Below are 26848 nucleotides of genomic sequence, written 5' to 3'. Positions count from 1 at the left end.
TTGTATTAACAAAATTAAAAACACAAGTAAGCTGACTCTGAACTCATGCTAATTTCTACTCAAATGAACATAAAATTTATGTGGAAAAAAAAAATTTCATATGGGAAAAAGTGCTTCTATTTGGTTAAATAAACTAAGAACATAATATGATTTGCAATCATAACTAATTCACAAAAGGCATAGTAGAATATTTAGAAATTGTAGACAGCATGTTGAGTGAAAACAATAATATAGATGTTTTGCATGCAGCAGATTGAGAAAATGCTCTGCTTTGTAGAAAACTTCACAGAAAAGGAAAAGAGAGCAATGATAACTGATAGTACAGAAAGAAAGGAGTGGATGGATGACAGAAAATGAGGGATAGGGCAGTGAAATACCTATGGTCAACTCCCAGGGAAATGCTGTGTGAAAGAAGAAACCATCAAAAACAATAGAAAGTGAGTCAGGAAGTCTGCTGTGGCTGTGCAATTGCATGGCTGGGGTTGTGATTGTCTTTTCTTTTCTTTTTAACATTTTATTATGTAAACAACGCTACTAGGAATAAAACTCACAAATCTTGTGATAGGTCCTGTTTTGTCATCCTGCTTGAGAGAGTCATTAAACTGAACACAAGTCCTCAAGCACAACAGAGCTGCTTTCTGCCCTCCATACAATAATGTGCATACATTTTCCCTCAAGGAGAAACAATCACACACTGACAGCTGCTGTTAGTCTGGCTGCCTTACGTCCTAAAAGATTATCCAAGTAAGAACTGTAAAGGGAAACCAGTGTTTCTGTAAGCCATAAAAACAGGCTGAATGGGCTCTTCATGAGGTTCAGATGTCCGGCCCGCTGGTCCTGGACTGAAATGACAAACAGCCACTCACTGTGCTGGAGTAACAACAACGCAGTGAGCGCTGAGTATAAAAAAGGTGACACTTCTTTTTTCACAGCTACGTAATTATTATGTTCATTAAGACACATTCACACATCACACTAGCACACAACAGAAAGCTGTTCGCTTACACTACAAGGAAGCAATTTCCTCTTTGCACTCTTCCATTATGAGCTTCTCTGTATTTTACTAGCTCTTAAAAATGTGGGAGCCAGCACTGAAGTCATGCTACTGGCAAAACATGTAAGGAACCGTTTGGTTCTGGCATTTGGCAGAGTTTCACCGAGGTACAAGAAAGATTTAAAAATATTCACAACATAACAACGATTCATGGTAAAGTGCTAACGGTGAGGTAATGGTTCAGTGGATTATATTTTGATAGCTGGATTTAAATTCTCTGCCAGAATGAGTTTTGTCAATGATTCATATTGCAGCACCTGCGATAAAAGACCTGATTGATGTTTTTGTTATTATCCTGCAGCAGCGATGGGAAACACTCTGACTTTTGGTCAATGGTGTTTGTACAAAGTAACTTTTATGGAATTAAAAAAAACACCTCACTGTCAAGGTCAAAAAAAGAAAGAATATACTAGAATATTGTTTTCCATCTGTTATTTGCTTTTGTGATTGCTATCCAGACTTTAATAGCAGACCTCTACTGTCCCCTACTGGCAAATTGTATTAACACAGATTCCATGTAAAAACAAACCAAAATGTATAAATAAACTTGCATGGCTCAACCACTACAGTTTATAGGATTACTGTAAATCACTTTGGAAAAATTGTGCAACCATTTCAATTTCATCTCCTCAGAAATTAGCAATCAAACTAATTATAAATTTAAAAAACAAACAAAAACAATTTTACAAATGCTTGCAGCAGTTAAGGATGACTTTTTCTCCAAACGTACAGCGTTAGACTAATCGAAGACTGATTGTGAGTTTTTTAAAAACCACTGCAGCAGCTGCTGGGGTGGAAACGCAGAGTTTGATGCTGGCCCCACGACACCTCCAGCAGAGACTCAGCCAAATGTGAAGCAAAGCAGAGCCATGCAGACCCTGTCCATCACACAGCCCAAACACACGTCCAGGACAGCAAGAGACATGGGCACATGCAAGACCACATCCCTCGCTTCTCATGAGGGGGAGAAAAGAAAAAAATAAACAGCCAAAAGTCGAGACAGTAGGTGAAAAGGAGAACAAATCACAGAATGTTGATTAGGGATGACAACGAGTGAAGAAAGTTAGAAAACTGAAGTGTTTGTTTAACTTATTATCGTGAAAATAAAGGCAAATAATATACCTAGGCATGTCCGAATCAAGAAACTGTCTGCAGAGCAAAGAATACAAAACAAAGAAAATAATCAACATTTATGTTAGTTAACTGGAGGGAGAAAATGTTAGCATCTATTGTACCTTGATGTTAGTTTCAGCATCTTAAACCACCATGAGCCACAGCTTGAAGTAGTACTCAACATTTAAATTACAGTTTTGACCCAGTCAGGCCATGCAGCTTAATGTAACAAAACATCTGAAGTGAATGCAGCATGGCACATTGCTTTAGACCGAAACTAAAAGCAAACCCAAGGATAGATTATGTCACTACTGTTAAACAATAAGCAAAACAACACAACATAATAAAGAACATGCATAATAAGATTAATCAATTTTGAATAAAAATAACAATAATAGTTACAGTCCTACCTTTACTGTTTTTTGTTTTACAAAATCTAAGATATGATTGGATCCTATATTCAATTACTTCAAAGTTATTAGTAAAAAAATACTTTATTGCTTTATATGCAAGTAATTAAAATGCAAAAATACAACTACCTTTAGATAGTCATATAAAAATAAACCCCAATATGTAAGCAATGACCTCACAGCAAATAGATAATTTGACTGCAGAATCTTTGGTAACAACAGTCTCTAAATGTTTCTTGTTCATCTGAAAACTTATTGCACGACAGCTGGATATGTGCTTTATCTTGGTTGTCCCACTGCTGAACAAAAGACCAACACCTCAAACTAGAGGGATATTCCACCCATTCAGAAATAGGGTTCTATGGAAACATTATGGAAAGTTAAAATCTTACCTATTGTAGATAGGTTTTGAATGACCGCAGTTTATAGAAATCGAGTTCAAGCCCAACAGGACTGACGAGCTAGCAGACAGTCTAAAAGCAGCAAAGACCAAAGTGGACTGCTGTTGTCTTAAAACGTCTAAATTCTCAAAGGTTTCATAGCAGTTTGTACTAACACTACTTCATAAAACTTTACACTGCTATCAATACAATACAAAAATATTAAATATATATATTAACATAAAGTTCTATGGTTATTTATAAGGGAAAATAGTGGCAGCAGCAGCTGAGTGAGAGTTACAGATTTTTAAATTCTTTGAATCCTTCTCTTACCTGGAGCTCTTTAAATGTCTTTATCTATAATCAATATCAATAATTTTAGGATTTTGTCATTGAGTTTTTTTGTTTGTAACATCCTAGAGCACCTTGACAGTTTCATGGCAACATTTCTTTCTGAATTATGAGCACATGACAGTTAGACAGTTCTTGTTTTCCCCATTGTAAAAAATCTCTAAGAATGCAGTAAAATTATTTTTTTAGTTTTTAGTTATTTTGAACTCTTAATATGGCAGTCTTGTTCAGTTCGTCTACTGTTTAAGTTGTTTTATTGTTTAAATTCAGCAAAAAAGTGCCAATAAATGTACATGTCATATTCTGTGGTTGTATTAATTTTGATCATTGTGTTGTGGATTTTACAAATAATGGTTTGGTGACTTTATCTTTAAACACATAACAACTGTGTGCAGACATGTCAATAAATATGACCAGCAATCTAATGGCCTCTCAATGCACGAAATGTTATTTGACAAAGCAAAAATTTAATGAATAAAATCTCATTCTGGAGCCACAAGTCTTCAGAGGAAGGTTAATTGGTAACTCTAAATTGTACCTAAGTGTGAGTGAGCATGAATGGTTGTCTCGTTTCTCTTTATGTGTCCCTGTGATGGACATGTGACTTGTCTTGTGTGTCCCCTGCCTCTCACACAGTGAATGCTGGAGATAGACACCAGCTCACCGCGATCCGGAAAGGAAAACAAGAAAGAAAATGGATGGATGGTCAATAAAAGGATTCACTTATGTGATGATAAACTGTTGTAAATATGAAACTACATTGAGTCTAAATCAGGCAGTTAAAGGCATATTAATTATTTTAAAAAGCCCAATGTGTAAGTAGGTCTGGATAAGCTAGAAAAACAAGTGACATTCTTTTTTTTTTTTAAACTGGTAAAATTGAAATAGTTAAAAAATAAAACATACAAACAAAGAATGCAGGTACTTGGCTAAGATTAGTGGTGCGGTACTTTACATACAAAAACAGTCGATTGTCTCTGTGAACAAAAAGCTGCAGATAACAGCCAAAAGGGAGCTGAATTGAGGTTAGTCGCTCTATTGTTGGTTGGAAATAAAAGGAGTAAAAAAAATATTGATCCAGTGAAATGCACATGTAGGTGAGATGACGAGGGCACAAATTAACACCAAGGAGGGTTGCGCAGCCAGCATGAACACATTAACTACTGTTTAATGGCCTGGTGCGGCACCTTTAGTTTTTATAAAGAATCTTAAAGGAATCCAAACAAAACAGAAGTTTGTATTTTTCCAACTATTGTATTAATTAACTACATTCATGCAGGCATAAAAATAAAAAAAGAAAAAGAAACTCAGTCAGTTTTTTGTGTCATGCTGTGTTTTGAACCACATGCCATGCTTTGCTTCTAGTTTGCTGATGACATTAAAAACAAGTCATGATGGACAGTGGTTTTCAAGCTCTGCCAAGCTACCCTGTTTGAAATGGGGTTCTGTGGAAAGGTTATGAACACTTAATATCTTACTTGATGTAGATAGCTGGTTGAATGACCTCCATTCAGAAAAATAAAATTTAAATCCCACAGTACTGATAAGCTAATGATTAGTTCAAGTGCCGCCAAGGTGTTCATGTGGACCACTATGAACCTTTTAGAGAATCAAGATTTAAGATGGCAGCAATCCACTTTAGTCTTAGCTGCATTGAAAGTAACCATGAGCTCATCAGTCTTGTCAGACTGAAACTTTGTTTCGCCATGAGGTTGTTCAAAGAGCTATTTACAACAGGTACAATATTAACTGTTCCCAACTTTTCTACAAAACCCACATTAAAATGTCTGAAATATTGAAATATTATTAAGATCAAGCATTGCCATGATGCTAGAATATTTTATTTGCAAGCTATGATTTAGGTGTTTTAAAGCAATCCATTTGCATCTTAGATCTACGTATGTCAATGCTCACCTGTCATCCTGTAAAGGCCTGACATACCCAGCAGCCAAGATGTTGAGTGACAAAATATTGGGGTCGATGATGTTCTCGTCAGCTTCGGGGGTGTTGCGCAGACGCCCTGAGAATGTATAGGTGCCTCAGTGAGAATAGATCTCACAGATTTTTAATCTGTATGTATGTTTTCAGAGTTAAAAAGCCAAAAAAATCCAACTTTACCAACAACAAGCTCGCGGATATCCTTCCATTCAATGTCACCGCCAGATTCGTGTACAATGGTAACAGCAATTCTCCTCTGGAGGCCCTGCAGTGAAGCAAAAAAGGAAAGAGCTAAATGATTTTCTTCAAAATGTCCTAAGTATTCTGGATATATTTGCTCACTGTGTGACGGACGTACCTGATGCAGAAGGAAGGTGCCATGGCACGGCATGCCTCCTCTGTGGTCCACAACTGCAGGGATGTAGCTATGATAAAACAATCAACAGTCTTTAGTCATCTGGTCAAATTACCTAAAATATCTGCTGCACTTGGTGATTCAACACTGGAAACATACTCTCCATTAGCTTCAAGCTCGCAGATCTCAAAGAACACCATGAGGTCGTATTTACAGTGGCACGGTCCCACCTGAGGACGGGTCAGGGTCATCAGTTTGGTGGCAGGCACTAGGTGGAACAAGATTTTAGAAAGAATTATACAGGAAAAATTCAACAAATTATGAGAGCACGCAGATGGCTAACAGTCAGGAGAAAAATACTGATCTAGCTACCCTAAAAGGGAGAGAGAAGGGAAAGAGGAAAGGATATCCGTAAAATGGAAAGAGACAAACGGTTCAGTCCAGTTGAAGGAACTGCTTTTCTTTATCACACTGAGTATCTGTGATGCATTCTTTTAAATAAAATTATCAAACTCAACGGACTGATTTTAATCTTCACTGGTTTTGTGTGTTCAAACTTCTCAGAGTATTTCTAATTAAGTGAAGAAATACTAAAGTTTAAACTGAATACAAAGAATCTGCATCCCTCCAAACTCAGGTAGTTCCCCCAAAAACGTTTACATTAAAAGTGGTGAACATTCAAAATTAATCCACAGGATAAATTTACTACAAACAAAAAGGAGCTGGTTGATTTTGGGGTTTTGAGTTGCTTTAAGACATGATATTTCAAGCGATTGATTTATAGTCACTTAGGTTTTTTTTTTTTTTTAAGCAGAATACTGCACATTGCTAGTAATATCTGAGAGAGAATATTTTTATGACATACTTCAGAAGCAAAAAGGTACCATGAGTTCAACTTGGAGTTCAAAGAGATGTTCAAAGAAGGAACTGTGAGGAGAAATCAGCATGTAGGTCAACAGCACATAGAGCACCAGTGAGCCAATCCAACTGGAGAGTCCTGACACGAGAAAACACTCTTTTTATATATTTATAAGTCATTTAATTCTTACACTGCATTAGTACCAACATTTGGACTGGTGAAATAATTTTAAGAAAAACATAATTAAAAAAATGCATCATATCTTTCAACTATGTAAGATCTTTTTTTTAAATACATACATTACTTAAAAAAATTAAATGCTTACAAGAGGTGAAATGTCAATCACTAAAGCAAGCTGCATTTTTTAAACTCTAGTATAGTTATAAATAGTTAGAAATTGCATCTTAACGGTCAGATGATTTTTTTTGTTGCATTAAAATATACTCTTGATATATAAAAAAAGTTTCCAGTCACAGGACTCTCTTGGATCTGACAGCAAGGACCAACCAGGCTTCTGAGCTTTAATAACTGAACAGATAGACACGGGTGGAGCAGGCAGCTGAGCTCGCTCGTTTGCTTCCAGCAGGAAGGAAGCAGCCAAGCCAGCAGCAGACAGAGCGTGGCCTGACAGCGAGTCCACAAACGCCCCATTGAACACATCGGGGACCAGGTATCGGATCAGCTCAAGTGACTTCTCCCGATCTGGCGAGTCGTCAGAGTCCACTGCTCACACCCAACAACATAAAGCCAAGATGACATGACTTGCAAGCAAACAGGCAAACAGTGCAAAGACAATGCAACATAAATGAATAAGTGTTAATAAAGGAAGCTGCTACGACCAGGAGTTCATTACCTGGTTTGGACAGAGGCATCACTCTTGGAAACTGCCTTCTGCAAGGATGTAGTGGACTAGATGGGACAATAAATAGTTACGTCATGAGAATACAGCCAGATAACCTGTGGGGTTTTTTTCATAAAATGTTCATTTCATTTAATAATCAGACATAGCACCTGATAACATCTTTACAAAGAGGAAGGAAAGGTTGTTTCTGGTAGTGTCCAAACACCTCAAAGACAATTGGCTGAGTCTTGATGTAGTCTACAAAGGACTTGGTAACTTCAACGGCAATCTACAAAAACAATACAAGTTTTTTAATGCGCGAATTGTGGTAAAACCAGCCCAATATGCTAGTGTTGATGTTTCTTTTCTTACATTTTGCACATGGTAAAAGCCAAGAGGAGGCCCACGACCAGTGTTTTTTAGAGGTTCTGTAGAAAAGGCCTCATCATGGCGATGGATAAAACTAAAACCCCAAACAGAAACACAACACATTTTACATAGAAAATTGGAGGGAATAAAGACAACACCAAGGGTGTTCATACATTAATTGTGATTTAATTTTAAAAAATATATATCTTACTTGAACTGACAGAAGATATCTGCATATTCTGCAGAGATGCTGGAAGCCTGCAGGACAGTCACTCTGAAAGTAAAAATGTTATCAATCTGCAGATGCTCCAGATTTGCATCCAGTGCACCATCCAGAGCAGCCTTCACTGGATTCTCCAATTCATCTGCACCAGCTGTGAGGAACACAAAAATAAAAAGCAAACCCAGGCTGAAGTTGAATAGGTAATCCAAGAACAAAGTGGTTAGGTTTGTGGCATCACTGTTGGCTGGTTTTGACCAAGATTCTCCTAGGTTAGTATCTCACTGTGCATCTGTTGGAGACTAGTTGGCAACTTAAAATTATCAGAAAATAGCCAATTTTTGAAAATCATGGCACATTTTTGTGTGCATGGTTTGCACTACTATATTCTCGGCTGTGTGCAATATTTTGCTGCCCTCAACGTACCCTCGTCAGCCCAACCTCGGCAGGTTTATGATTTAATTTATTGAAGTGCACTTTTAAAATAAACACAGTCAGATATGAACCAATTTTTAAATAAATAATTATTATTTATTATCAGCGTTGTTATATCAGGACATATAACCTTGGATGTTTTCAGCCATAAGGAGGGCTGGGGTGCAGGTGTCAAAGTACAGCTCTAGCTCTCTAGAGTTAGCAAAAACTACATTGAGATGGGTTTGAGACGTTTGTAAAAAACTGAAAATATTTCAAGAAAAAAAATTGTTGTACATTTTTTTTCAAAACATGTTCAAAAGTCATATAATAAAACTGCGAGCAACTGCGTGTCAGATGAGGAAACTGAGAACCCCCTCTAGCATTACAAAACATTTTGGAGCCCATCTCATTATTGCAGTTTGCCAACAAGTCTCCAACAGTTGCAGCCCAGTGAGCTACTACCCTTACACGTTCTGATGTATTTTTTTCACATGATTCTGCAATTCACATGTGCCAGACCACTCATGAGTAATGGCATCATTCACACACCCACACAAATAAATCACCCTTTCACTCATAAAATACGTTTCACCCTCACATGTGTTGTTGTTGACTTCATCAGCTGATGGGCACATTTCTGCATTCTGCCCCTCTCCCTCTACAATGCGAAGCTCCTCCTGGGAAACCCCCGAGCGGGACAGTCCAGCAGAGCAGGACTCTGACTGGAACTGCAAACATAAGAAACCATAAAAACCGATGAGTAAATACACTCACCTGCACTTTATTAGGTACACCTTGCAAGTGCCGGGTTGAACATGTGAGGATTTGGGTTTCTTGTGTTCTCGGTTTGTTGTTTATATTGTTTTAGTTTTTTTGTTTGTGTTACTGTCACCGTTCATTCCTCCCCAGTTATCACTCACTCGGTCTCCTGCCACGCCCACCTCCACCTGCCGGTAATTGTCATCATTCCACCTGTGTCCACTCATCCTAATTACCCTCAGTGTTTTTAAACCCGGTCATTTCCTCCATTCCCCACTGGATCATTGTTCTGAACTCTCTGTTTCCTGGTTACCTGTTGTTCCGTTCTGTTCCTTTCTCCATGCTAGGTCATGTTTTGGATTTGGCTTATGTTCTCTATTTTTGCTGCCACGACAGCGTTTGCTTTGTTCATTTCTTTAGTTTAATAAATTAGTTTCTCCTTATTATGAGTCTGCATTCTGGGTTCCTCTCAGTCACCTCCTCCGTTCCTGACAGAACATGACAGCATCACACAGTTGCTGCAGATTTGTCAGCTGCACATTCATGACGAGATTCTCCTGTTCCACCACATCCCAGAGGTGCTCAGTTGGATTAAGATCTGGTGTCTTTGGAGGCCACTGAAGTCTAGTGAATCAAGACTCATCAGAGGAGGTAATATTTTTCCAATCTGAAAAATTCAATCCACATAACTACTGCTAACTAAATAGTTTATTTTTTTTGGACTATTCTTTTAAAACCCTTCACATAGTTGTGTGTAAAAATCTCAGTAGATCAGCAGTTTCTGAAATACTCAGACCAGCCCATCTGGTACCAGCAACTGCATTCAGTCACCTAAATCCCCTTTCTTCCCCTTTTGGTTTGAACTTCAGCAAGTAGTCTTCACCACATCCACATGCCTAAACACTCTGACTTGCCTTCATGTGACTGGCTGATTTGCTATTTGTGTTAACAAACAATTGAACAGGTAGACCTAATAATGTGGCCAATGAGTGTATACATTTTCATGTCTTTGAATGGCGAATTAACTTTTCTTACCTTCTCATATTGCTGATCCTCAAATGAGATTTTGGCGGTGCCTGACTGTCTTACTCCTGAGCCGTAGTCAGGAGCTTCCTCATCAGCTGGAGGGAAACATAAAGCACCTTCACATCACTCCCTCCAGAAGTCTCATCCAGCTTATCTTTTCAGTTGATTGATGCAGTTTGATCTAAACATTGTTGACACAAAGGATCTGAGCCTTACCTGATATGGCCTGTACTGCAACCCGCAGGAAGCCCTTCACCTCTCCCTTCTCACTTACGATGGCCACACGATGGACCAGAGGAACCGGGTACAGAAGGTTACTCAGATAAACAAAAGCCCTGGACAGTGAGCAGGTAGAAAGAATGTAACAACAAAAGGTTAAACACCAAAAAGCCAGGAAGCGGGGATTACTTTTGATGCTTTTTATACTGGACTGGACAACAGAACACAGAGCTGCAAAGCAACCAAACAGAAGCTGGAACTGCTCTAGCGATGGCCATGGTTGCCCTTTACTATTGCTTCAGTGGGCTTTTTCCTCATTTTTTTAAAATTATTATGATAAGGACAGTTCTAGGTTATTAGTAACATCCTTTTTGTATTATACAGGTAAAGCCCTGGTGAGGCTCAGGAGCATGTGTGTAAGGGTCAACTTTAAAATTTTAAATGTAATAAAAACATTATAAATCAGCTCTGTATACAGCTGGAGAGAAATGTTTTTATGTTTAACGAGTTAATTTTACAGATGTTTGCTGTTGCATCACTAAGGTGCCTGAGCAGTAACTAATGTAGACAATGAACTACTTAAACAAAGCCAGATTATTCATTTGAGGTCATTTTCATATAAACAGTGGGTTGCAAAAATATCTGCCCCCTTTGTTTCTTTTATTTTGTTGCTTTACAAGTTGGAATGTAATGTATTTATAATTAGACTATAAATGATGGACCTACATAAATTACTCCAAAATGGGAAGAAAAATTTTGGTGTTACGGCCAGTGGCCTTTGCATGTTTTTCTGTTCTTTCTCTTTTCCTTTTCTATGTAGTTGCAGCTTCTTGCCTGCTGGCTCCACTGTGAGAACTGGATGCAGCCCTAATCCTTTGTCATTTCCTGCCTGAGGCCTACCGCAGATCTGATTGGATTATCACTTCATGGCCCCCCCAATCCCTGAAGGGGTCTCCCTATTTAAACCTCAACTTCCTCATCGAAGGGGCGGCTGTTCTTTGTGTGTTCAGCTTGCCACTTTGCTGGGTGTCTGATAGATTTAATGGCTTTGTCTGCCCGTGGCCTTTGTAAACTTTGAATGTGCTACTAGAATTTGTTTGGAGCTCCTTGCTGTGCTCAACCTTAGGCCATTGATCAAGTTTTGATTTGTTAAGAGTATTGGGTTGACTTTAAGATAGACTTTGTTTAATTAATTTTTTTTGGGGGGGGGGTGTTAAGACTCTGGTTGATATGTTGTTTTTTTTTTTTTTCTTGTGATTGTTAACGGACACCTTTTTTAATTTTTTTTTTTGTTGTTGTTGTTAATTAAAAGAAAAACTGAATAATAAACACTGGACTATTAAACCTTTAAAATCTGGTCTTCAATGTTACTTCTCCTTCCTCCTGGCTGAGCCGGGTCGTAACACTTGGCGTAAATCATTTTTAAAACAGAAAAATGGCACATGCATATCTGAAATCCCTAAAGTCAATATTATGTAGAGCCACCTTGTACAATAAGTCTCTTCAGGTTCATTTCCATGAGATTGGTACATCTAACAACTAATATTTTAGTTTATTCTTCATGATAAAACTGCTTCACTTCCTTTAAGTTGGACAGACTTTTAATTATAGTTCCTTAAACTACTGGAGTGTAGTTTTAGAAGGGCGTTTAGGGTCATTGCCCTGTGGGAAGAAGAACCTCATTCCCAGTCTTAAATCTTTGGAAGACTCCAGCAGGTTTCCCTCAAGAATTTCTCTATAATTTGCTTTCACTTTGTGGATGCTAAATAGTTTTTTTTATTGTGAAACAAACAAATAAAGCAAACAACAAAAGAAATAATTGCTTCCACTTGTTTTTCCAACTTGGACCTGTTTCCCAGGGGGCAGCATCATGTGGGGATGGTGTTCTCAGCACGACGAGAGGTGCTAAGTTTTAATCAAACATGGTTTAATCTTTGATGTACAAAAAATATATAAAAATTTGTTTTAGGCTGAACTGACCACAGCACTTTCTTTGAGATGTTTGAGGAATATCAGTATGCTTTTCAGAAAATTCCAAACAATCAACCTTATTTTTTTTTATATAAAAGACTTTTTCTTGTCACTCTTTCAAAAAGCTCAGCTCTGTGCAGTTCATAGTGGTCCAACGAACATATCCTCCTATCTCTGTGTTAGAGCTGCCCAGCTCCATCAGCAGTATCTTTGGTTGCTTCTTTGATAAATGCCCTCCTTATCCGCTCAGTGAGTTTTAGTGGATGACACTCTTAGTGTCTTTGCTGTGGTGGCATCGTCTTTCCAATCATTTAAAATGGTGCTCTGTGGGATGTTCAGGGTTTGGGATATTTTTATAAATCAACCCTCATCTGATCTTCTTCACAACTTCGTCTCTGACCTTTGTGGAGAGTTCCTTGGTCTTTATGCTGTATCTTGTTTGGTGATAGTTTTTACTACTTAGAGATGATACACTGGTGTAGTTTCTGGGGGCTACCAGAACAGGTGTTTTTGTACTGACATCATCTGTCTCAGATTGCTCACAGGTGGATCTTACTGAACTAATTATGTGGCTTCTGAAGGAAATGGTTGGGGTTTCAAGGCAAAGGGTGTGGTTATATTTGCATTCACAACTTTTCAGTTTTATATATATATATATATATATTAGAATTTCCTTTTAAAACTAATGTTTTCCCTATTAGTATGGAGTATTTTGTGTCCCTTTAATACCTGTAATCAAATTTAAAATGCATTTAAATTCCAGGTTGGAAGGCAACAAAATTAGAAAGAATATGGCGGGCTCTTACTTTTGCAACTTTCTGTAGTATGGTGAAAATTCTTCACCACTTTTAAGAGATTTCATGTTTCTTGAAGACAAACATGTGGAACAACTGCAACTTCTTGCCATCTTGTTTCAAACTAAAATACAAAATCTATGAGCCAAAGACCACATTTTCCACGACGGGTAGACATTTAGGGATGGAGTGTTAAAGGGGGAAGACTTATGACAAGATTGGTGAGGTGCAAATAAGGCATGCTCAGGACAAAAAAAGAACAAAAATGCTTTCAACTTGTCAACTTAAAGAAATTAAAAGCAAATGGAACAGAAATCATCATACGCAACATGGATCAGCTCCAATAAAAACTGCCAACAGCTTGATATATAGTGTGCTACACCAAAAATCAATGAATGACATCAAAGCGCACCACCTGGGTCAAAGTGTTAAATTGTACAAAATAGAAGTAGTAGTTTGTAACCAAATGTATTCAAGTAAAAATTGACAAAAAAAGGTCAAAATGAAAAGACTTGTGCTCTGGCATGCCTAAAAGAGACAGCTGCAAAAGAAACCAGCTCTTTCATCTTTGAGATTTTGAGTCTTTAACACCAGCTAGCTTGTATGAATTATTTCCAGAATGTGTCAGACTTATTCAGGCTTCACAGCATGGTGAGAACATTTCACTGTGGGTCCCTGTTTTATGCTAATCAGATCTCAATATAATCCATCAGATATGTCTGTGCTTTGATAAGTGATGAGTGATATTTTCTTCCCACACAAACCTCAGTTTGTGTTTAGTGACACATGTGAGACACACACTTCAAGCAGTCATTTCAGTTTTTTTGAATTCCAGTACAAACAAGTGTAATGACTTGAACACTATGGACTGACTTAATGAACATGTTTGTAAAAATGAAGTGAGTATTTGACATAATAAATATTTGACTGAGATTTAACTAAAAATAAATACAACATTTAACACTTGAAGCTTAGATGTGTATTCCAATGTCATTTCCTAATGAAAATAGTTTTATATAGTGTAGGGAACACTTGTGAATGTTTGTGGTTTAAATATTAAAGAAACACTGAAACTAACACAAAACTAAAGTAAAGAACAATAAACCTTGAATGGTAAAGACGTAGGGAGCAATTTAAAAGGTTATAAAAATGTATATAGATGCAGTTTTTTTAAATGTGTTTTGAAGCTGAAAAGTGTCAGCTCAGTGATGACATTACAACTTCTTACAGTGCTGGACAGTAGGGGTGTAAGGTATGAACAAGTCACGGTTCTTTTCGAGTTTGGTACAACTGTAAGAAAGTAAAAAACAAATACTGATGTTGTTCTTTTTTTCCCTCGTTTTAAACAGACAATCAAAATAACAATAATATAGGGTTGCTCAGAATAAATAAATTAAGGAGGAAGATTTTTTTGTGTTGTTTCCTTGTCTTAGGATTAAAGTCAAATTGTTTAGAATAAAATCAGAATAGTATTTTAAGAATAATATCAAGCCACATGAAACAACCCTTCTTGTGCTCCTGAATCCAACCGCATTTGTATCATTTTATATCATTGTGGCCAAGGGATATGAGTAAACTACAAAATAACAACAAAAGGATTATTTTTTTAATCAGTTCAGGGTGAGGTTTATTACTTTTGACATAGTGAAAATCACAACGAAACCCACAGAACCACTTTCAATACCTTGCAATAAGAGGCTGAAGCACAAAATACTCCTAAACCATTAGAAGATTGTAAAAATAATTAAAAAAAAAATAATAATAATAATAACAACTATTATTATTGTTTTTGGCAAAACTCGAGCCTAAATTTTAGGTTATTTACAGGTTTTATATAGCTGCAAAACATCAGTTCTGAGGTATAAAGTTAATCGTTTATTTACACGTTTATGGAAGTTTTAGGTCTTTGCCCCCCTGATGGTTTGGGTTTTGATTCCTTCATTAGTCTCAAAATAACTTTACTCTGGACATTTTGACTTTATTTGCAACATAAAGTCAAAATTTTGAGAAACTTTGTTCTTATAGTGTTTTGGCTTTATTCAGCCAAATTTAATCTAAATATGAAAACTTTATTATCAAAACTGTGAAACAAACAAAAAAATTCCTCATTTATTTTTCTGTGAAAGGAACATTGGTACGCTGTTGTTGCTGTTGTTCTCAGAAGTAAAGGCAGAGTAAGGAGGCCCTAAGGTAGCAAGGGCGCGCAGAAAAGTATGATTTATCAACAAATAACTTTACTATAAAATAAAGAATAAAAAAAGACATTGTTCTATATGGAAGCCGAGAGCGAGCATGTTCCGCATGAAGTTTTTTCTGATGGTTTTCTCGAGATCACAAGTTATTTATGTTGTTATCACAAAATAACGATTACCGTTTTCTCGAGATGAGATAATTATCTTTTCTTGAATGCTCATGATCAGTTTCTCAATGTTCTTAAAACCTCACCAAGAGCAAGCTGAAAATGTCAGATCGTGGAGAACCTGACATAGTCAAGCATCAGATTCTAACACAGGCTAAAATTGTAATGTGTTTGTCTTGTAGAGATAACTTTCATATCAGCCCTTGTCATTTAGGGAGTCCTCTCCTGCTGGTGAATTGTATCAGGTTTAACACACAATCAATCCCCTCATGATCTTGAGAAAACAGTAATCGTTATTTTGTGATAACGACATAAATAACTTGTGAACTCAAGAAAGCCATCAGAAAAAAGTTTATGTGGAACACGTATGCTCTCGGCTTTCATGGTTCTGTCCCATTTATTTATTTATTTTATTTCCAAAATAAACTCTAAAAAGTGTCCTACTGGCCATGTGTTAAAAGGTTTGATAAAGTCCTCAACTGAAAAGCATCCGTTTTGTTCAGAAAGTTGAACAAAAAATGAGTGTTGGTTTTCGTTATTTGGTTTAAGCTTGATAAAAAATAAAAGGCAATGCAGACCTTAATGATTTCCTAATATGAAAATACAAGATGTGTAAACAAAATGTTGAAATGTAGTGTGTGGCACTTATGAAACACCTGGGGATGTTTTTAACACCGCTAACTGGACACCAGTGGATATTTCAAAGCATGCAAATTATGACCCATTAGACTTTCCAGACATCCACCTCTCACTCTCCACTCCTGCGTTAATCAACAAGGAAGCAAAATCTTTCCACACAGCTGATTTGAAACAAACAGGCAGGTCTTCAAGTTCCTGTGTTTCATCTGAACAGCCATTCTTTACTTGCTTTTGTGAAGAGTGCGTCAGATAGTTTTTCCTCTGCTTATTTATTGTTGTCACAGTTACCAAAAAGCAATTTAAAAGCTTTTGCACCCCACTTTCAGTTGAGAGAGGTGATCACCTGTGACTAATATGTTCTTTGTCTGACTAATATCTGTACTATGATGGTTTGGTATAAATACATGTATTATTACACCCCCACTGGACAGTAAAAATGAAAAATAAATAAATCTGTAAATTGAAATTATGTTCAAATTTAAACAAGACATTGCAACTTAAGAAACAAACTAAAGCCTAAAGCATGTGACAAAAATGTGTACTTTTGTGTATTTAATGTGTTTCTAGTTCAAAATAGACTGGGGTCTTTGTGAGGATATTCTCTCTTATTGTGTCTATCTGGTGAACTTTTTTTTTTCTTCTTAGGTGATTTCTCTCAGAAGAAAAAGACTCCATGTCTCAGCGTAAAAGAGCTAGTTTCCTCCACCAGCATGCTCCTGAAACCTCACCAACCTTCCCACTACACTGAATAATGGAGAGCGGTCGTAAAAGGGATCCTGGCCTTCGCTGGAGCCTCGGCAGAGCTCTCCCTCATCATCATCATCATCATCACCATCATCATCATCATCATCCTCTGCCCCGAGCTCCGAACACAGGTTGTCCAAAAAGATATCATCATCCAGGTCCTCCAACTGTTCCAACTCATCCTCCTCCCCTTGACCCTCCCTCTGCGAGTCAGCCAGCTCAGTAATTTCAGAGTTGGAAAGGGTCGGGGATGGGGTGGGGTCACTCATGCGCTCGCTCATGCATGTGTTGAAAATGGGGTTTCTGGTGCAGCCAGAGACATGGGAACTAGGTTAGTACAGTTAGATAAAGAGCACACACTTGTTTCAACAACAGGGCGGCAGAGGAAAACATGGACTGGACCACAGGAGAAAACCTTCTTCCCTTTGAGCCAAAATGTGGAGTGGAGGGCAGAGAAAGACAGAGATGACGGATGGGAAAGTGTTTGCCAGCTACAGCTGCAGTGAAAGGTAAAAGGTGAAAAAGGTTGTGTATACGCAGCAAGATTTCAGCGCATTTGACCAAGAGCAACATGATGAACTATGGATACGCACAGTTAGAGACATCATGTAGAACTCAGACTGAGGCTCAAAGAAGCCAGTATTTTCCAGGTATCACAAGATCCAGATTTGTTCAATTACACAACAAGGTATAACTTCAGCCCACTTGGTACTGGAACTGAAGGTTTAATAAATTATCTAATCAGTTTTATGGTAATGAATCATATCCTTATGGAATGCAAAAACATTATAAAATCAGCCCTCCATTATTTGTCAAAATATAGTGATAAGTTTAAATCCTACTGACAGTATTAAACATGCATTTACTTGGACTTATATACAATCATCAAGACTGTTTATTCCTGCATGATACATGACAATTTGCTGTGTATTATGTTTAGCTGTGTTCATTTAACATAGTGTTGGTACCCATGGTTGGCTGCGTAGATATTTTACTCAGGCAAAGTGACGCTGTTGCACCACACTATTGGTTGAGTCCTGAAGTTCGACCAAGACTGAGTCATGGAAACACGTCGTCTCACACCAAACCTCATCAAGCCATCAGAAGCTTTAAAATCTGTATTTTTAGAGAGTGCTGACATGACGGAACATTGTCTCACAAATGCCACCTCCTAGTGGAAAGACACAACACTGCAGGTAAACACGCACTAACCTTCAAAAGATGAAATCACTGAAATAGCTGGTTTCAAAATTAAAAGAGATTTTGAATTTGCGTACAGAATAATTTATATTTTTGATTTCTGATTTTTCACTGACCCACTGCGGACAGAAACAGCCATAAAGCTGAATTTGGGAGCAGTGACGTACCTGGCTTACAAGTTTTCTTCTGATTATTGCTTTTAATTTCTGTTCTGGATTGGAGTATTTTGTTTTTTTTGTGTTATGATTTCTTTTAACATAGGTAAACCTTTCCAGTAAAACTGCCACATCCCTTTTTAACTATCAGTTGTCAATAAATACGCTGAATATTTTATATGAACACATTCTGAATGAGTGAACTAAAGGCAACTTCAAAACACTGACTGAAAAGCTCATGTTTAAAATATTAGATAACAAAACTATGTGACAGTGAAGAGTTTAGCTGCATAAATAGTGAAAAAACAGAGTAGGAAGACTAGGATGCCATGTGCCAAAATTGGAGTGAAAGTATAGCAGGTTTTGAGTAGGCGGACTGAAGAAATACAATTCTCCAATTTTCTATTGCTGGATTTTGTATTAAAGAAGATGAGCCTTACTTTTATTGTAATAAACTATATTCAAATGTCATCCAGCAATAAATGATGCCCAGTAAAGCACTTCAATAAACCTTGGATTTTTTTTATAATAAACCACTTAGACACCAGACTGAATGAAGGAGGTAACAAGTTCAGCTCAGTTTAGTACATGACCCAACAACCTTTATTATTCTGAATGGACTGGGATGAGTATCTCTGGCCTTGTTGACCTGATAAATTCAGGAAGAGATGCCTTCCTATTCTCACTGTATGGAGTCAAAGGTGTTCAATATTTACCTGCCAACCAGACGGAACCAGGGGAAGCGATCATAAAATGGGTCACCTCCTGTCAGCGCATTTTCACTTTCCTCAGTGGTATTGTTGGGCAAATCTGCAGCACGATCATACATCTCTCGCATGAGATCAAGCCTCTGCCTGCAGATGTGACAACAAATTTAATATTCAAACATTTGACTTAACAGATGCACAAGATGAAGTTGATGAGTTAACTGTGCTTCTGGTATAAACACTGAAAATATGACTATTTATTACAACTCTGACTATCAACAGCCAAGCTCCATCTTCTATTAAAGATATTATTGCTCCATATTTTCCTAACAGAGCACTTCGCTCTCAGACTGCTGGTTTACTTGTGGTTCCTAGAGTTTCTAAATGTAGAACAGGAGGCAGAGCTTTCAGTTCTCAGTCTCCTCTCTTGAGAAACCAACTTCCAGTTTTGTGAGGCTGACACAGTCTATTTTTAAGGCTAGGCTTAAGACTTTCCTTTTTGATAAACGGCTTGAGTTTCCTGATTTATATCTTAGATATGCTGCCAGGCTTGAGAGGACAAACTTACCACATTTCCTTACTCTGCTGCTGTCTTTACTTGCTCTACATTCCACCTTTGTAATTATTTCTATCATTAACACGTGTTTTGGTTTGTTTTTCTTCCAGTAGAAACTACACCTGTGTTTCTGTGTTTGTCTGTGTCTTTTTCCTGTCCTCTCTAACCCCAGTAGGTTGAGGCAGATGCTTGCTCATCCTGAGCCTGGTTCTGGTTCTGCTGGAGGTTTCTTCCTTTTCACTGTTGCCTATGTGCTGCTCAGGATGGGAGATTGCAACAAAGTGAATATTCAGCATAAACTGGTGGCTTTCTTAGATAGATAACTTTTAATAACTGGCATATTATAATGCATGTGAATGTTTTTAAACAGTGCCCTGAGATGACTTTTGTTGTAAATTGGGGATATGTAAATTTCTGAACTCAATATTAGATGCTATCCCAATTGTCGATGCTGTTAGACTTTTTTGTTGCATTAGTATACTGAACTGACTTGCAAGATTCTCAGCAGCCTACTACCAATATCTTCTGTCTAAATTTACATTGCATTACTATAATAGCTACACGTGCAGCAGTATCTTAGTAAGTTACAGTATTTACCTCAGAAATGTAAGGTTTTGCACTTTGTGCATGTTCAGGTACCTTAGTTTCTCTAATGTCCAGTAGTGAGTTGCTCCATTTTTCTGATCTTGAACTTCCACAGCCACTATGGTGCGAGGAAAATGGCGCTTCTCTTGGTGTTTAGTTGCCTCTGGGGGCAACAGGTCAGGAGGCAGGGGGGAGTAGAGAGTGTCTGTCAGCAACACAAACTGGAACTGGACCTGCACAGGAACAGGAAGCATTAGTAAAAATAAATAAATAATAACATATAAAGGTGTATTTAGACTGATGGATATGAATCATGATAACATGCTGCACCTTCTTCTTTAGTTCAACACTGATGGCGTTTGCTTCCTTAAGGAAGATGGCATTTCCCCACAACAGGTCACGCAGCGAGGTGAACTGGTAGCACCTCCACTTCCTGAAGCTCCACACAGCAAGCTCTCTTTCCCTCTCTGTCCACTGGACTGTTGGCCAAAAGATGATAAAACGTTTCTTGTGTGGAAAATGTGTGTTCAAAACCAACATATGAACAGTATGTGCGTCCAGTTGTTGTCTTTACCTTCCTCTCCTGGATCATCCTCTTCTTCAGGGGCTTCTGGGTAACAACGATCCACTTGTTTCTGAAGAGCCTCCAGCTTGCTCTCATAATCCTAGAAAATAAAATATTGATGACCCTTGTCACATGTTTACTTTGGTACATAAAATACTATTTTAAAATTATCCCAGAAAAATAATAATCACTAAAATGAAAAACATAACCATTTTAGAAAAAATAAATACTGTTCTTACAAGGATCTTGTAGCCATCTTGAAGTGGTAAAAGTTATGAACAATTAATATTGTACCTGTTGCGGACTGCTATTTAATGGCTTAGGTTTGGAGAAATAAAGTTTAATTCTGACAGGACTGATGAGCTAATGGCTAGTCTAAACACAGCCAAGAAAAAAGTGGATTGTTACAATTTACAAACAGCTCCAATTTGAAACATTCATAATTGTCCATGTAAACACTTTTTCATAGACCTACGCCGCCATCAGTTTCTCATTACACAGTTATTTACATAAACTCTAGGGATCTTTTGGATGTGTAAATAAAAAATAACCATGAAATCCAAAACTGACAGCAATGTAAAGGTTTGTTAATGTCATGGTTTTGATGTTTTTGTTTGGTTTTCTAGTTCTTGTTCTGCTTTGTTTATCTTAAATTGTGTTCATGTCTTGTCACTTTCACCTCCCCCAGTAACTTGCCACGCCGCATTCTTCCATACCTTGCCGTTCTGTTACATTCCAGTCTTTCATGCCACACCCACATTACCATAACAACTCAATCACTGCCATCATTCTCACCTGTTTGCAATCACTCACCTGTGTCCATTTTCCTCCTGATCCTCAGTCTTTAAATACCGGTCTTTGTTCTTCATTCTCCACTGGGTCATTTCGTTCCGCTTAGTCTGTTGGTTTCTGGTCCCTCTCCATGTTATACCTTGTTTCCAGTTTTGTATTTTTGTTAGTGTTAGTGTTGCTGCCTCGCCAGCCTTTTTGTTTGTTTATTTAAGTTTAATAAATAGTTTTCTTCATTCTTTTACCAAGAGTCTGCGTATTGGGTTCGCCTCCGTGTTCCCCCCTTATGACAGTTAAACAAACTTTGAATGAACCGCTATAAAAATTGTGAGACTGGACCTGTTTTAAGGTGGTAAAATCTGCTTTGGAATGTGTCCACTTGGACTGGCCATTATTAGTTTATCCTAGCTGACCCACTTTTAAAGTGAGTCTTCTAAATTTTATAGCAATTCATGCAAATGCTACCATTTCAATTTTTACACAGCCATCTATTCCACATGACACCGTTACATCAGCAGAAATATCACAAAATTCCTTTTGGTACTGACCCCATGATGCGTCAAGTGTTATAGGAGTGTTACAGCTAGCTCCTACTGCTGTCCGGTTTGCATTTGCATATAATCACAACATTTCTTGTGATCAACAACGCATTGAGAAACTGACAGCGGTGTAAAGGTTTAAGAGATAGCTTTCACATGATTTCACAATGCACTATGAAATTTGTTAGACTGAAGCTGTTTTACAATGGCAGCAATCCTCTTTGATTTTCAAAGTCCTGTTGTACTTAAACACAATTTCTTCAAACACAATTTAAAGCGCTATCTACAAGAAGTAAGATATTATTTGTTTTTAACTTCTACGCAGAATATCATATCAAATTGGCTGAAATATCCCTTAAGGTACAACATTTTGCCAATAAAAAACTTCCTGAGGTGTTTTTTTTCTTGTTTATTTATAATCATTGACCTCGTTGACTAAGGAATTTTACTACATTTAACAAAGACAAACTCAGTAAAAGGTATTATGAATATGTTATTCAGTACTTTCAACTTTATTTATTTTAACTCTATTTTACAAAATATTCAATTTATCTGATGTTTTACAGTTTTTATAAAATGTAAATAATCACAGATATGTTAAATAAATACTGCACCATAAAAAATGACATACATGTACAACACAGTCTACTTTTAAGTAGATATATCATCATTTATGTCATCAAAACTCTGTAATAACACTAACAAACAGTGTGTCACTATACCAGTCTTTGCTGCTCCAGAAGGTTGTTGGCTTCCTCTCTTTCTTTGCGATACTGATCCTCCAACTCTTGCAGCCTGAAGTCATAAACACAGGTGTTCAAGAAAATGCTTTGAGTGGTAATGACCAAAAGAAACACTATTCCTATTTTTGCACCATTGTGTTAAAAATAAAGATGATGTCAGCAGACTTAATATGGCAGCAGATCAGCTGTTAACACTTTAGTTCCCACTTGTTTTATACATTTCTTCCGCTGTGTTATCTGTTGGTTTTTTATGTACCTCTGTTCCATTTCTAGTTTCATGTCAATGCCCTGCTTGTCCAGTAGCTCCCTCTGAGCAAATGCCCAGTCTACTGGCTCAGCAGGGGTCTCAGCACAGGGGGTCCTCTCCCTCTCAGCCCTGGCCTGCTCAGGGTGGTTAAACCGGAACACATGGCTCTTTCCTAGGATGATGCGATTTCCTTCAAAGATACAGCAAATAAGAAATTTGATGTACATTTTACACAATATTTTGCTAAAGAAAAGATGAAACTGAGAAAAACAGAAGGTAAGATGGTACCTGATTTCAGTACAGTGGGCTCCGTCACTCGCTTTCCATTGACATAAGTCTCAGCTTCTTCGCAGGGGTCTAAGACAACTGCTGCTTATGAACAGAGAGGGTTTTAATATTACAGCTACATAAAGTTTAATGTACACAGCTACCAGCCTGTGGAGTCTCAGAAGAATTCCTCACTTTCACCCATCTGGCCAGCAGATCTCGTAAATGTGCAGTGCTCATCCTTGATGAAGTGGCCACTGAGGACTATATCCTGACGACTGCTGGCATCTAAACGACCAACCCTAAAGAGGATTGTTTTTTATTTAAATCACCTAATCTATATTTAACATTCTCTTTTTTAATTCAAATAACCATATAAAAAACTTTTACAATAATCTTAAGATGTAAAATGTAATTCTCTGACCTGGTGACTCCTTCTTTAATGTAGTACAGTAAACATTCAGACATCAGGGGATCCTCGTTGAGGTTCACTAAATGAGGAGTCTGACATAGAATAAGGAACAATTTATTTGTCAACATTTGGTGAATAAGACATGATTTAATATATTTATGTTATTTACAATGCAGCATTTGCACAAGAGGTCAAAAAAACAGTTTTCCACTGTAAGAAACAATCAGTACAAGTCATGCAGTCAAAGTCCCTCCCCACAGCGTTTAAAGAATGAGTGTTTAATGAAGTCTTAGATGTAAATTGTACTGTAGGCAAGCAGCAATAAATCATGGAAACATTATGTCTTTCAACATGTTTACACTCGTTGGTGCAGAGAGGAAGTGTTTGAAGTAAGCAATTAAGTAGATTAAGGATAACATTCAGTGAAAAAAGAGAAACTCTCATCTGAAGTGCCCATAAGAAAGATTCCTGTTGAGGAGAACCTCAAAGCACTCAGAAGAAACAAACACTTCGGAGCAACAAACCTCATTGGGGGAAAACAGACCAACTGTGTCGATAAACACAGGCTGGGGTTTTCTGGGATTATCAGAGGGCTTTTGGGGTAAATAAATAGGCATTAAAGTGATTATTTAAATGATGAGCGTGATATCACAAAGGAAGCTCGGAGGTATGTGGTATATTTTTTTTACCTTCTTAGGAGAAAACACGCCAACAGTGCCACCATCTTCTCGTATCGCCACACCCATTTCTGCCAGCAGGGCTTCTCTGTGAAATAACATCAGTCTCAGAACTCCAAGTGTTTTCTTTGTAAATCAGAATGCCTCTTCTAACCGTTTATTAGCTTCTTCCCCCCCCCCAATATAAATTCCTTTACAGAAAAAAACGTATGACTTACTTAAATGTTTGGTTACTTAAATCTATCTGCACCTTCAAATATTTGTAAAAGTTGTTGAAATTAGATAAACATGTTTTTAGCTGTGGAAACTAGTTTAAAATACTTATTGTAATATAGGGGCCCTATGATGAAATGATAACCTGCCCAAGATGTAACCCAAATCTGGTCACTCCATCACATTATTGAAAACTGGCTTACGTTTTCATATGTTCACTGTGGCACAAATGTGCATTAGGGGTGGGTTTGGTTCAACCCTTTCACAAATCACACCAAGGCGGCCAGAAGGCGTCTAACTCCCGGTTTTAAGTGTTTTGTGAAAGAGTTTAAACTCTTGGCCAGGAAGAAGCTCCACCTCCCTCTGAGCTCCTCCACAGGTGAAAACAGGTAAAGAGGAAGATAAGAGAAAATAATTCTTACCTTTCCATTCTAATGGCTTCTGTCCTTCGAAGTTTCTCTTCCCAAGTTTCATTTAGTTCAGCAATTATTTTCTCTGTTTCCTGAAATTAAAAAAAAATTAGTAATCACAGTCATTAGGAAATAACTTGATCTACATGTTTCGTTTGGCTCACAGATCCCATCATGTTTTTGTTGTCTAAAATTATTAGAACTTCAAAAAGTCAAAAATAAATGTTGTTTTTCTTTTAATGAACTTGACTTTGTGTATTTGGAAATGGCTCCACAGGGCATGTAGTACCCTGCTGTATTTGTTTAGATATTGTGATCCGTTTCCATCACAAAACAGTACTTTAAATGATCTGATTAAATGTGTAGCTAATTTCCTATAATCTAAATGGTCTTTGAACTCCTTACAATTGGGATTGGGGGGAAAGCTTAGTTGAGCTGTAAACTTCAACTGTTTGATGAGCCAGAGATGCTTAGTGGCCTTTTACCATCCCTGAGTAAGAGCAGGAGATTTGTTCAGTGTTGTTTATGAGTCCTGTACTAAGATAAGTGAACACTATCAGCATGATGTACTGAAGCTAATGCAATAGCACAGCGCTAGTTTAATAATTAGCTCTGTAAGATCATTAGAGGTTTGTGTAACTTTTAAATAGTGTTCTTCAAGTCTGCTGCAGGAACTCAGGACTCATCTCTACTTTACACAGTAAATTAATTTATGTTCGGTTCTGTTGCTGTTAGTACTTCTTGTCACTAAAGGGCGCTACTGTGACCTATTTTATTAGAACACACCAGTAAACCCAACTTTCTATGACCGTGGACAGAAGGTGCAGAGCACACTGAGCAAGACAAGACTAAAGTGTCACACTAAGCTGGTTTTGAAACAGAACTGTTAAAAGTTTTTTTTCCGAGGGAACTGTGAGTCTGTTACTGTATGTAGCTGAAGCTTTAAATCCTGACGGCACAGACATCTCAAACCCACTTTATTTAAAGCCATTACATGAACAGGCCTGTCTTATTTTCTCTGTGTCATGCTAGTGTCATTACGAAGCAATTCGATGGTGGTCGACAGGTACAAACGTGCAGCAAACAACTAAACATGCTGCAAATGGCAAAATGCACAGCAAACACATGAATGTTGCAAATTCCAAAACACACACACACAAAAACCAACAAATGCAACAGAAAAACGCTGCCAAATAAAAATTCTGCAACCACAGAAAATAGACAGAAGCAAAACCAAACAACCATCAAAAGAAATGCAAAGGAAAAATTCTGCAAATACCAAAAACTCTAAACCCCCCGAAAACAACAGCAAATAAAAAAAGGTGAAAACTCAACTTCACCAAACGGAAGTGCACCAGACCACTAGGGGGACTCGAGGCTGGATATTGAATATTTGCGTTCCACGGATTCACCAGTGTTTATGTTGAATTGTTTCACTAAACTGGGCAATAAGACACATCTAATTGTATTTGATTTTTAAGCATTTTATATTTTTTATGAATATTTTTATGAAAAATTATTAGTTTTTTTCTCAGTACTTCCATGTCTTGAAATGAGGTGATGAAAAATTAATGTTATATGTTTGCTGCATGTTTGCTCCTGTCGGCCACCGTACAATTCTCTTCAAAACAAAAAACACTCCCTTTTCTTCAAAATAAAAGCACTTCCTGTTACTATTACTCATAAAAATAACATTAATAAGTGCTGTTTTTCATTTCTACCTATTTTTTTGGGACCATAAATAAATATATTTGCATTTAAATCAAACAAACAAATACTATTAACACTTAAATAACAGTGTATAAATGACCAAAAAGAGAAATAAGTGGTACCACAAGCTCACTCTTAGAAATTCAAGATTTTGTATTTATGTATGTTTGTTTGTTTTTTGGAGCTCTAATGATATATCTGTAGTGTAGTTTTCCAGTTTTCTTTATTTGTGTAAATAAAGAAACCTGGAAATAT

The 26848-nt window shown here is 37.3% G+C and overlaps 1 protein-coding gene across 17 annotated transcripts in view; it reads right to left on the bottom strand.

Annotated features, from left to right (window-relative positions):
- Positions 1-26848, bottom strand: part of kif1aa (kinesin family member 1Aa) — a 49683-nt gene that overhangs the window by 6673 nt on the left and 16162 nt on the right. For 3 of the 17 annotated variants that reach the window (XM_037974233.1, XM_037974237.1, XM_037974234.1), the window contains 26 exons: positions 24896-24975; positions 24273-24348; positions 24108-24176; positions 23596-23675; positions 23367-23473; positions 23193-23273; positions 22914-23094; positions 22637-22709; positions 20596-20686; positions 20352-20500; positions 20076-20254; positions 18890-19027; positions 16807-17121; positions 10309-10427; positions 10102-10187; positions 8906-9035; positions 7882-8044; positions 7674-7764; positions 7472-7590; positions 7314-7369; positions 6968-7183; positions 5761-5869; positions 5605-5671; positions 5427-5511; positions 5223-5328; positions 2177-2203 (listed from right to left, as the gene is read on the bottom strand). In XM_037974233.1, the coding sequence (XP_037830161.1) occupies positions 2177-2203; positions 5223-5328; positions 5427-5511; positions 5605-5671; positions 5761-5869; positions 6968-7183; positions 7314-7369; positions 7472-7590; positions 7674-7764; positions 7882-8044; positions 8906-9035; positions 10102-10187; positions 10309-10427; positions 16807-17121; positions 18890-19027; positions 20076-20254; positions 20352-20500; positions 20596-20686; positions 22637-22709; positions 22914-23094; positions 23193-23273; positions 23367-23473; positions 23596-23675; positions 24108-24176; positions 24273-24348; positions 24896-24975 (2993 nt within the window). Of the gene's footprint in view, positions 1-377; positions 402-2176; positions 2204-5222; positions 5329-5426; positions 5512-5604; positions 5672-5760; positions 5870-6967; positions 7184-7313; positions 7370-7471; positions 7591-7673; positions 7765-7881; positions 8045-8905; positions 9036-10101; positions 10188-10308; positions 10428-16806; positions 17122-18889; positions 19028-20075; positions 20255-20351; positions 20501-20595; positions 20687-22636; positions 22710-22913; positions 23095-23192; positions 23274-23366; positions 23474-23595; positions 23676-24107; positions 24177-24272; positions 24349-24895; positions 24976-26848 lie in introns of all 17 variants that reach the window. The other 14 variants (XM_017425186.3, XM_017425191.3, XM_017425192.3 and 11 more) reach the window with 12 other exon arrangements.

Source organism: Kryptolebias marmoratus, linkage group LG24 (genome assembly GCF_001649575.2).
Source record: "Kryptolebias marmoratus isolate JLee-2015 linkage group LG24, ASM164957v2, whole genome shotgun sequence".
In the NCBI taxonomy this organism is placed as follows: domain Eukaryota; kingdom Metazoa; phylum Chordata; class Actinopteri; order Cyprinodontiformes; family Rivulidae; genus Kryptolebias; species Kryptolebias marmoratus.
The sequence above is the reverse complement of the archived record's forward strand: the minus strand, read 5'-3'. Positions and strand labels throughout refer to the sequence as shown.